This window comes from Notothenia rossii (genome assembly GCF_949606895.1).
Source record: "Notothenia rossii genome assembly, chromosome: 8".
Classification (NCBI taxonomy): Eukaryota; Metazoa; Chordata; class Actinopteri; order Perciformes; family Nototheniidae; genus Notothenia; species Notothenia rossii.
Genome location: NC_136906.1, coordinates 54,069,929 through 54,082,089, shown reverse-complemented (window position 1 = coordinate 54,082,089; position 12,161 = coordinate 54,069,929). Strand labels below are relative to the sequence as shown.

The window sequence follows — 12,161 nt, the reverse complement described above, 5'->3', positions numbered from 1 at the left end:
TCCATAGTTTTGAGAGTATATCAGGGTTTGAGTCACTCGTATTTATTATGATAAAGAGTAGTCAGTTTTAAATCAAGCATGCAAAGAAAATGGTATAATTTTTCTCAGGAAGGGACAATGAGTGTTCTTTGGATGAATAACTAATGTAGCTTTTTAGAATTCTCAGGTTATTCACATTATGAAACAGCTCTTGTTGCATTCAGGAGATCACTCTGAAATGCTAATTATTAGCTATTTCAAATAACTTTCAGAGATATTTACACCAGCAACTCATGTGACTGATGAATACAATTTGAGTTCCAGGTAAAACTTCAGGAGACATTAATGTATCTTCAAAAATGTTACATTTTGTAAATTTTAAATAAAGCACACACATTAGAGCTGTAAATTCGGATAAAGTGTGACAGTTTATTACAATTAATATGTCAGCGTGTACATGGAAGTGACAAAACAAAGTACTACATATTTAAATGTCTAAATACAACAACCAAAATGTACATGATGAAATCTCAAAACAGTTTTTCTCTGCAAAACTTTTTTTGCACAAACATGACTCCATACTTCCTCATCGACCATCAGACTGAAAACAGCAAAAATATCCAATACCTGAGATTCAGTTCAGTTCGATCTACTCTATCGTCTAACAGCAGGCCAGGATCAGTTCGATCATGTCATCTGTAAAAGCTTAAGGCTTGAATTTATGATTATTCATGGCACTTTTAGCTTTTTGTAGATCTGGCAAATGAACCAAGAACCCACCCACCCCAGCCTGTGTTAAAACGTAAACTATTTGCATAAACATTAGTTGTATCAGTCCTGCCAACCAGTATGTGTGCTTATTGGACAATTAAAAGTCACTTTACCTTTAACTTGTACAAAGACAAAAAACTCCTACAGACAAAACACATGACCTTCAAAAATAGGAAACAAAAAACAAACTATAGTCTGAAAATATATACTATCAATTGAAACATTGGTCATCATTGATAAAGCATTTAAATCCAAGCAGCAAGTCATGGAGTCAAACTAAACTAGAAATATTGGAACAATGCAGAAAGTGCAGACATGATCGAAGAAACGCCAGGTGGGTGTAAAAGGTTTGGTGCAGCATTGTTTTACATTAAGTAGATTTTATACTAAGAACATGTGGATGGAGGTCTAGATTTAGAAAACATGCTAATTAGCTTTATTTAGCAGACAATTTCAGTGGCCAAAACAACATGATGACATTTAGAAAGGAATGTAATGGTATCCAATACAGCAGCACCCCATAAATAATACTTTATGAATACTTGTGAAGATTATTTTGAACATTTATAGAAATGCAAAAGGTTAAAATGCAACCTAAATCTGCAGTGGTCCAAGCAGAGGAGTATTATTTCACGCACCCACAGCTTAAAGTCCCAATATATACAGTATATTAACAAAAGAACAGTCCACTAATCCTACCCATAAAACCCCTATGTCCTTAACCCTTTGCAAATCCACCTTTTACTCCACCTTTTGCCCTCCTGGAATGTCAAACCTAAACATATGTCTCTGTTAGACACATATAAGACTTTAAAATACAATATAACAGAGTAAAAGGCAATTTGAGTATAAGAAATTATATACTCTCCCTCTCTCTCTCTTCTGACAATATGTGGAGATTATCCTGCTGAATATTATGTGTAAGTTTCATAAACATGTGTTTGCTACGGTGCTTATTTTCAGAAATATTCTGAAATCCATTGGAAAAATCCCTCTGCTTTTTGTGTGAGGAGTCCTATCTACAACTAAACATAAGCAAAACCAAGGACATGATCATTGATTTTAGAAGACATCCCCACATACACAAAGTCTTAACAATCCAGAATCAGAAAGTAGAATTTGTGCAATCATACAAATATCTCGGCACAATTATTGGCTCAAAATTGAGCTCTGATCCAAACTGTGAGGCTGTGTGCAAAAGGGGGCACCAGCGTTTGTACTGTCTTAGGAAATTGTCCTATTTTAACATTGACAAAACCATGATGATCATGTTATATCGTGCTTTTATCGAGTCAATTCTGTCTTTTTCACTAATGTCATGGTTTGGTAACCTGACTTTAAAGAGCAGAAACTCTCTGAGTCAGATCATAAAGTGGTCCAGCAGACTGATTGGTGAGCCACAGCTAAACCTGGAGACCCTGTACCTCAGGCAGTTACAGCGATTATCCAGCTCCATATTAGACGATGACTCCCACCCTCTGCACTCAGAATTCAAGCTTCTTCCTTCGGGCCGGAGGTTACTCCCAAAGAGTAGAACGAAGCGGTATAAAAACAGTTTTATCCCAGCAGCTATTGCACAAATGAACACATCATAGGAGCGTCACACAGATGTCTATTTTTATTTTTTTATTTAATTGTGAATTTTGAATGTCCATGTTTGTACTAGTGTTTTCCTTCTTAAAATGTTTTTTAAATATTTTGAGATTTTTTGAGCAGGGTATACTTGTACTTTTACTAGTCATTTATTAGAGATGTGTCTGTTGTTTGTGTTTGTTTTTAGTGTCAGGATGGAACCCTTGTCTTTTTCTCTGCAAACAGAATCTACCTACGGGTACAAATAAATAACCTGAACCTGAACCTGAACCTGAGGGAGCTCTTACGATGCTAACTTCTGGGTCGGACGACAACAAAACTTCATTTTTGCGCCACTCTATTAGCAGCCACATGCTTACTGAATTCACCCATCAAACTGTGGCCAAATCAACAATCATGTATTTTGATTGGATTATATCCGATTGTACAAATGTTCTTTTGTGTCTTGAATATTCAATAAATATGGCTTTGTGTAAGTATAACACCCTTAGCTCTGTATAGAGTCACATCTGTGCCGAATGAAAATATGGATTGACAGTTTAGTGTACGGTACACAAAGACAGTACAAGGTTAAGCCATGATTAGACAACGTATGTTTTGGGAATCTTTAAATATATGTATATTTTTTTTAATAATAAACAGACTGAAGCACACACAACTTACGATGACAACAACGCTACTTTTAAATAATTATTGATGCTGAAAACGTATACATGCGCCTCTGAGCCATTTCTGTCCTGCTTAGGCACAAATCATAACTAGCTTATTTTAGTAACATTGTGGTACCACTTTACAATAAGACTACCCTTATAAAGGATTCATAAAGGGTTTATAATTAGGTTATTAATTAGGTTGTAAACACTTTATTAATCATTAAGAACCATTTATAAACCAGTTCTAACATAGATCAACACAGGCTCACTATTTGGCAAGATGACTAAGCCTTATATTGGCTACTTAGCGAGAATCAACTCAGTGAACAACAGATACCAATGATGCTGGCTGATGAAGAAGACGAAGTAAGCTAAGTAGCCAATATAAGGCTTAGCAGTACAGATAAATGTGGGCTCACTATTTGGCAAGCAACCAGTCACAGTTGCCCTGTTTATTTCATGTCTTATAAAAGCTTATTAATGATTTATAAAGGGTTCACAACCTAATTAATAAATGAATTACAAACTATTCGTAAACCCTTTATAAGGGTAGTCTTATTGTAAAGTGGTACCAAGCGTTTGACAGAGGCCAGTCAGGTGTTTCAGACAGTAGGACATGTCCAAACACTTAAGACTCAAGCCCCTTCACAGCGGTGAGTGCTGGAGGAAAACAAGAGGCTAAATGTGTTAGCTGCAAGGGCTCAGCAGGTCAGTGCCAAATAAGTTTCACCAGCAAACAGAATACTACAGAAAGTGTAACATTACAAGACAATGCAACACATTGTGTGGATATGTTTTTTTTAATGATTTTGGTGTTGGTTGACATGCCTGTTGCTTTTAATCACAACTTGGAGGGATATGATATAAAGACGGGTTAATTGGGAAACTAAAGTATCTTTGATTTACCTGTAAGCTAACTTGGGAATAGAATCGCTGAAATCTCTATCTAAATTCCAATCAGACGTCGTTTGGATCTGGACTAGACTACGAGTAGCAGAGCTTGCTTTTTGCTACAATGTATTGCTGTAACAATGACGGATTCTTTCGACATTGCCTTAACAAGTATTTGAGGTCGTTTTTAATCTCTTAATGGCAATAGTTATCTCTTAATTTCACTGCAACAACCATGCTGTCCTTTACACTTTGACTTCATACTGCACATAATATAAGTTAAAAACTCACATCTTGAAGTCAATATTGCGGTTTCTCCTGGAGGATAGTGTCAAAATCTAGTCTCCACTTCCGACATGTGAGCAGAGACCTTTGATTTACCCTCTAGCTGCTATCTCTTCCTTAAAATTCAGACAGGAATCTTGGTATACAACTTCATTCGACTGACCCTGCTGTTGAACTCTCCCAGCTCTCAGGAGCATGCCTCTGTCGAAGAACAATCAATCCACTAATCAACAGCCTCCATTATACCCACCACATTTAGAAAAGCTTGATTGAATATCTTGAAATGTCAATTCGAGGTCCAATCAAAGGCGGTGTTACAGGGGAGGCTGCGAAACTCAGAGATTCTGGGGAATATTGAGTCTCATTTAGCACACTTGCCTATTGCGCAGCGTGCAGACGTAGTGGAACTGATCGTGGAGTGGAGCACCCTGTGTCATACTGCTCCAAGAAATGCAATCACCACCGGCGGGGGTGTTCCACCATCGAAAAGGAGGCACTGGCTATGGTTCTGACTTCAAACCACTTTGAGGTATACGTTGGGTTATCAAATATTCCTGTCACTATTCTTACCGATCACAACCCCCTTGCGTTTTTGCAGAGTATGCGTAACACAAATTAAAGGTTGATGCGGTGGAATATTTTCATGCAAGCCTTCAATGTTGAGATCAAACACATTCGTGGCTAAGACAATGTGTTGGCAGATGCATTGTCACGCTTACAATATGTAGCAATTGTTGCCAGTGTGTTGTTTGTGGTGTGTTTGACTGGTATTTGCCTGTTCGGTGTGTGGACTGAGTGGTCGTTAAAGACAAAAGTAGTCGTGAGCGCGTCTGTCAACTCAAGTTGATTGCTGTGATTGTTTTGTGTTCAAAAAATAAAAAAAATCACTAACTCATGGTGGGGGATGTTATGTGCTCCCCTCCTTTTTGTCTTTTTCTGTCTCCCTGCTGCGCAGGTGCACCTGGTCGGCCCCTGGCTCCGCCTCTGCCCAGGTGTTCCTAATTCCACTCAGCCGGGTTATAAGGAGAAACTAGAGGAGAACGAGGTCTCGCCTACCCTTACGACCGGAGACACTCTTCTTTTGATTATCTCTCTGCTACTTTTGAGCTGTAGACCGTGTATCTTCTGATATTTTTATGTTTAGCCTGGAGTACCTGGTAGCCCAGTTTTTGCGGTTTTATTTTGTTTCCCATAGGGAAGTACTTCAGGAAACTCGACGGACGGACGAACGGACGGGGGGCCAGTGGATTACGTTGTGATCAGCTGTTTTAGCGCAGTTCTCCAGTGAAGGGGGGAGTCTCCCTCCGCAGCTGGTTGGCGTAGTTTTGGCACAATTCCGTTGTACAGACCGACGTTAACAGCAGCCCGGTCTGTGCACACGGAGGCCGACTGTCGTCCGGTGATCTAACCGCATTCTGGAAAAGCTTCACAAGTACGTCGGTACGCAAATGCGCTTTGTGACACAAGTGACGGTATGCATTTCAGATTGTTGCCGCGCATGCGTACCTCCGTACCAGTTATGTGTTTATAAGCATATTAACCAAAAAATAAACAATGATTTGTATTTATCATTTAAAATGATAGTTATTTTTGGCCTATAGCAAAAACAGACATCAAACCAACAATTACACTTTTTAAAAATGGTCCCTGAATCAACCACAATTGCTTCTGCCCAACTGTATGTTTGGTGGTTAAGGATTGCCATTCCATTTATGCAAACCAAAACAACTTCTGCAGTTGATTCTTTGACTGAATATTGTGTTTCCATAAACGTTTGTGCAGCAATCCATTACCTACCAACACCATAAACGGTTTTGAATGCAAACTGAATGGTTTTGCAATAAAATGTAACTGTCCTTGTCTTGTCTCATTGTTTGAGACACATAACTCAAAAGTCTTGCTGTGTGTAACACCGGGTGAAAGTAAAGCATGGTGTATTTCAGTCCTTTTTTAGACATATTTAGGGTATACAAGAAACAGGTGTAAGAGTACAAAACACAACAGCCAGTACAAACAGTAAAAACATGACTTAGAGCTTGACGGTCACACCCAAAACCTGTTTAGAAATGGCTCACGTCAGGGTTTTTTTTCTTCTTTATTTGCAGGTTTGGAACTAATATATATATAAAATATATTTAAATCTTTATAGCAATTTCACACTTTTGTAAGATTTGGATTCAGAAAAAGTTATAGCTTTGGATGTGACTCGACTCTGATCAGAAACTTCTTAGGTTTTCAAACCTCAGTCAAGCCGAGTTGTGAGAACAACACTTGAGTCAGTAACATCTGTGATGTATTTTTCTTCATGGCGATAGAAGACAGTATGTCTACGGAGAAACGTCAAGAAGCTCACACAACACATCACTTGTATGACAACGCAACACCACAGAACAATCAAAACCTTGCCAGAAAGATGTGTGCGGGACGGTGAGGTGCTGTGGTAGGAATACAGAGATACGTGGGTGAAAAACAGGAAGCGACACTTAGGACTGTGAGCTGTTGATGAGGTCATAGCAGGATACAGGCAGCGTGTGATTGGGTAAGTGTAGGGCACAGAGGGCAGGGAACAATGCAAACTGTCCGAAGTAGAATAGGTAAAAGGGTCAGTCTAAAGTGTCTCTCACATCTCCATTTGAGATTCTTTGGGTGGTGATCTGTCCTTTATCGAGCCAGAGATGGTGTAAAACCTGCAGGGACATAAACACATTTTTAAAACATGTTTGACTTCAATTAATAATTTGTTTTCAATATGTTTTTTCTTTGCTAACTGTGCCTTTATTAAAAGGCACCATATTAAGCCCATTTTCCATATTGTATCTTTATTTTTCTCATACTGCCTATGCTCTGATTGGTTAGGTAGCTGGCTTTGTTGTGATTGGCCAAGCGCAATGTTCTGCCCCTTAGCCTATCACATACAATGTGTTGAAGCACGAGTATTACAAAGTGTTGTCACTATGTTACAGAAGTAAACAAAGGGGTCCAATGGAGGTGTTTCAGGCAGTCGGAGGGAGTGTGTGGAAGCGAAACTCCCTCTGGAGAGAACTTTTGGACTTTAGCCTTTGCAGACCATCTACATGCACACAAACTGGAAAGAAACCCAAAAATAGAAAACACTTAACAGCACAATAGAGATCATTAAAACAAATTAGAGACAGAGGGGAAGACCCATCTAAATAGCCTTAATGTTGGAATTGAACACAGGTCCGCCACAGCTGCGACTGAGCCCCGAGTCCATGGGCCGCTTCTCTACCAGGTGAGGGCAGCAATAAATGAATCAGAAAATCATAATTCCAAAATAAAGTTCTTCAAACTAATGCTTTATATCTGATCTGGGGCTCAGGGGGGTATTGCTCTGATCTGCAAATCAGGGGGTCACGTTCAATCCCATCACTTGCAATCAACATGTCAAGGTGTCATTGGGCAAGATACTAAATTGCTGGTATGTCTACGGTCGCTTTGGATAAAAGCCAAACACCATGTAATGTAATGGAATGGAATGGAATGTGATGCAATGATTGGTTTAATATACCCTGGAAATTCTCAAAGACATCTGTAGTTCCTAGTCAGCTGGTAGCCACAAAAACCAACAACGTTCCAGTGAATATGAAGCGTGAATTAAATAACTAAAGCGAGCTAATGCTAAGGCAGCACTGTGCCATGCATGAACGGCATGCTTCATTAATCACAGAAATAAAGGCTAGAAAGATACGCATTGTACGTGAATTTACAACAGAGCCGGCCAGCTAACCAACCAGAGCAGACTGGGCTAGTACATTAATGTGTAAAGTCCAACCTGTGATGTGATATGGAAATGAGCTATTAGCTCAAATCTGGCATAATTAATCTCTTCTCTTTTCTGAGATTAATGTATTTGTATGCATGGTCCTTGTTGAAATAAATACATAATATCCTCCAACCATTCTTTTTTAAAATATAATACAAACAAAATAATATCCCTTCTTTCAGTTTTTCTTTTTGTTTGACAGTTTAGAGTTCATGCATATGAAAACGGTATTGAAATAAAAACCCAACCGTAACCCCATTTAAAAAAATGAAAAAACAAAGAAAGATACCACATGTTTTACCTTGGCTTTCTGAAATGCCTGCGTTTTCTCATAGCCTGAAAACAGGAGGATTTGACGCAGGAGTTTTTCAGGTCCACCACCTGGTAGATGATGGGGTTGTACATGGCGGAAGACTTGGCCAGCAGCGTGGGAATGACGGACACAGAGATGGGCACAGAGTCCGGCTCACCAAACGCTGACACCACTGACACCACTGCATAAGGAATCCAGGCTATTAAGAAACCTGTACAGATCAGCATTGCCACCTGGAATACAAAGAAGATTCAAACAATAGCTCAAAGGTTATACTGAATACCCTTATGTCTCTTTTTAGTCACCCACCTTTGTGAGTTTCATCTCAAGGTTGTGGCTGTTGGTGATGCGAGCATCAAGCTGTGACATTTCCTTTGCGGATGACTTGACCTTGAAGATAATCATGACGTAGGAGAAAACCATGAGGACTGTTGGTAAGATGAGACAGAAAAACAGGATGGCCACGACAAAGGTCTGTCCGGAGACGGAGGCCTGGGCCAGCCACCAGTCCAGTGTGCAGGAGGTCCCGAAGGGTTCCGGGGCGTAGTTCCCCCAGCCCACCAGGGGCATCGTGGCCCAGAAGGCTGCGTACGCCCACACGAAGGCCAGGCACAGGAAGGCGTGGCTGCGCTTTAGCCATGTGCCTAAAAGTGACAAAATACACAAGAATGATGGTGGACTAGTGGTGACAGAGATCATTTGTGAACTGAAATGACATCATTTCAATATAACCATGCAATTATTAGTTTCAGTTGATAATGTGCAACCCATTTTAAGACAATTCAAATCGGACAGAATGTAGAAAAGAAGAATAATCTAAGTTGCTGCTTTCTTAGTGCAGTTGCATCAGCATCAGGTCTCAGATGTAGACAAAGAAGGAAACTAGGTTGAATTGAACAAATCATAGTAATTAATGTCCAGGGCCGTTAATACTTAAGTCAGAAGTACCCCAATGTGCCTTGAAGGAGTTCTATGATACATTTCAGTCTACTTGTGTAATTGCATTAGATTTAACAAGGGCATATTAGAATTACCAGAAAGGTGTATATTCTAGTCATAGGTTTGGGTCCAGGTTGTTTACAGTTACTTAATTGTTTTTTCGCCCTAACTCTCTTAAATTAAAGCTCACCTAAACACATTGCCATTCATTTCTGTAATTCACTGTACATGATATTTAGGAGAACAACGTCAAAGGAGATCCGGACATACCGTATCTGAGATGACAGATTTTGAAGTACCGGTCCAGACTGACCACAGTCATTGTTATGAGGCTCCCACAGCCGAAGAAGAAGCCCGCCCAGCCATAGAAACGACAACCCTCCCAGCCGAACAACCAGCGGTGGGAGAAACTAGATACAACGAAAAAGGGCTTTCCCGTCACTGCAAGGACAAAGAAGGGGAAGGACAGAGATGAGGGAGAGGAAGATAGAAGGATAAGATGCATGAAACGTGAAATGGAAGGAAAAACAGGATGGGAACGAGTGGAAATGGGGTTGAAGAAAGAGAGAAGGGGGTTGACAGAGAAAGGATCAATTACAGAGTAAAAGGAACATGGCTATGATAAGATTAAATGTGTATTCTCTTCATCCAACCATCTTCATTACAGATCACATGCAGAATCTAAGGAAGATACTTAAGATACTAAGTTACTTAAGAATGAATAAATACAATTGTGATTCTGTCTTACGCCTAGCACTTATGATACAACGGAAATCCATTAAGGTTTGGTTAGGGTGGTATGCAAACTGTGTGTATACTACAAAAATGATTTATTCACACAAGGCATGTAATGTATAATGCTTGAGAATTTATAATAAACACAAACAAAACCATCCTTTTCCCCCCAGTCTAGGGAGACAAAGATAGCAAACATAATTTCATCATAATTGAACAACCATTACAGTTTTTGATCATCTGTACACCGGATGATTAAGCCATTTCATCATTTGTATTAACTAAAACATTATCAATTGGGTCTCTACCCTGCTCTGGTTGGGGTTGCAGAAGATCAGTCGGTCTGGAATTGGTAAGGTCTCGGTCTTGGTATTGGAAATGTCTTTCAGGCCTTGGAAACCGGATGACTAAATATGGAATGTGGACTGGTGAAGAGGCAGTTCGGCTTCAGGGACGCTATATAGTTGATAGGTTGGTTGCAAAGCCTAAACTTCACTGTCTCTGTTCTTTTTATATATTCCAGCCCACACCCACATTACAATTACAGTTACATCTGGTGCCTTGACACAAAATAACAGGCAGAAAAACCTGACTGAGTTCCGTGTGTTTTAGTTTTGAAAGCAATAACCCCTTTCCAATTTCCACACTATATTCAAAGGATGAAAAGGATGAATTGATGTGACATCCCTCCGACAAGTGCCATACTGAACATCATAAAAGGAAATTGAAAAAGAAGAGGAAAAGGACTGCTTGGTAAAATCAGCAGTTTAAGAATTCCAGTCCTGTCTTACGTATGAATGCTGTGGTATCTTCAGGGGGATTTGTAATAGCATTTTTCCTTGAAATAGGCAATGACCTTCACACACAAACCAGGGTTAATGATATAAGCATTAAGCAGAAGGCTCAAGTGTACTTATTTTTGCAGCAAATCGCAGCGGCTCACAATTTGTTTTATGTGTCAGATGTGACCCTCTCCCTAGAGACCTGGAGCCTCATTTATAAATGTGGCGTGCGCTCAAAAGATGGCGTACATGTACGCCAGTTTCTAAGCAATCTTTGCGATTTATAAAAAACAAACGTGTGCGGTCCTCCACGGACACTCTGAGCCATGCGTACGCAAACAAATGGGAGAGATGAGAAACTGCGACACCGTTGGCAGAAGGAAGAATGGAGAGAAACATGTGAAAACTAAAAAAAAATTGCTAGTGGGAATGCTTTATGCTGAAAAGCTGACGCTAAACTGCTATGCTGAAATATAATGTGTAAGAAGAAAGTGAAGAATTTTGATTGAAATGATACATGAACACTGTGGGCTTGAATGTGTGATGAGAGAAGAAAAGAAAGTAAAAAGGCTTGAAAAAGCAGCAGAATATTTGAACTGCAAACTTTTGAACTAACTTAATGGCAAATGATCTGTCACCATGCCCATGGCATTTGATGACATCCCATAATACGCTTAGACGCGTTGATGGCTGCATCGTTACCAAACCTCTGAAGTTTTGGGCCGTTTGAAGCATTTTCACTGAAGTTATGAGAAAACCGTGTTTCATGGCGAGCATTCTGTTGCCATGGCAACGGCATTTGAATAAATCTCAAAACTGTCCCGTAGATGTCTTCACGGACACAGGTGTTTATATTTGAGCTAACGACGTCTCCAGAGATCAAAGGTTTCCATGGTGATGGGATTTAATGGAGACATGTTGAACGTTTTTGTCACTTCATGCCCTCAAGAGGCATTTTGGTTAAATATTTTGCTTAATTTTTTTTCAAGCTACGAGATGTTTTCCTACGTTTCTCATGGAAAATTATGTCTCAGGAATGTAGGGTTTGGGAATTATGGCAGGTTAAAAAGAAAATATGAAGGCAAAATTAAATCTGTCCTCCACTATAGCTATGACATCACACACTCTAAAATCTGAAGAAGGCCTCTTTACCAAGGTCTGAACAATGTTTAATATCTCTAAAATTACGAATCAGATTTAAAAGTTGTGTTACACGAATAATGTCAGAAAGATGTGTAACATTTTAAAGTTGGAATGAAGTTTCTGAGTGAAAGTGTGAAGGAGCAGTTAGCAGTTGAAGTTGCATGAAGATTGTTGAAGTCTGAAGAGTTTCTCCATTGACTTCCATGTTAAAACTTCGATGAATTATGGGATGTATCTCTGGAATTATGAAAGTTATGAATAAGAAAAGTAATAGCCATTGATTCCCGACCGAG

The 12,161-nt window shown here is 39.5% G+C and overlaps 1 protein-coding gene across 3 annotated transcripts in view; it reads right to left on the bottom strand.

Annotated features, from left to right (window-relative positions):
- Positions 1-388: 388 nt before the first annotated feature.
- opn5 (opsin 5) overlaps positions 389-12,161 on the bottom strand; it is a 30,795-nt gene continuing 19,022 nt past the window's right edge. For 2 of the 3 annotated variants that reach the window (XM_079646248.1, XM_079646247.1), the window contains exons 2-5: positions 9,479-9,649; positions 8,579-8,913; positions 8,258-8,502; positions 389-6,859 (exon numbers count right to left, since the gene is read on the bottom strand). In XM_079646248.1, coding sequence (XP_079502374.1) covers positions 6,793-6,859; positions 8,258-8,502; positions 8,579-8,913; positions 9,479-9,530 — 699 coding nt within the window. In that variant the 5' untranslated portion in view covers positions 9,531-9,649 and the 3' untranslated portion in view covers positions 389-6,792. The remainder of the gene's footprint in view (positions 6,860-8,257; positions 8,503-8,578; positions 8,914-9,478; positions 9,650-12,161) is intronic. The other variant, XM_079646246.1, reaches the window with a different exon arrangement.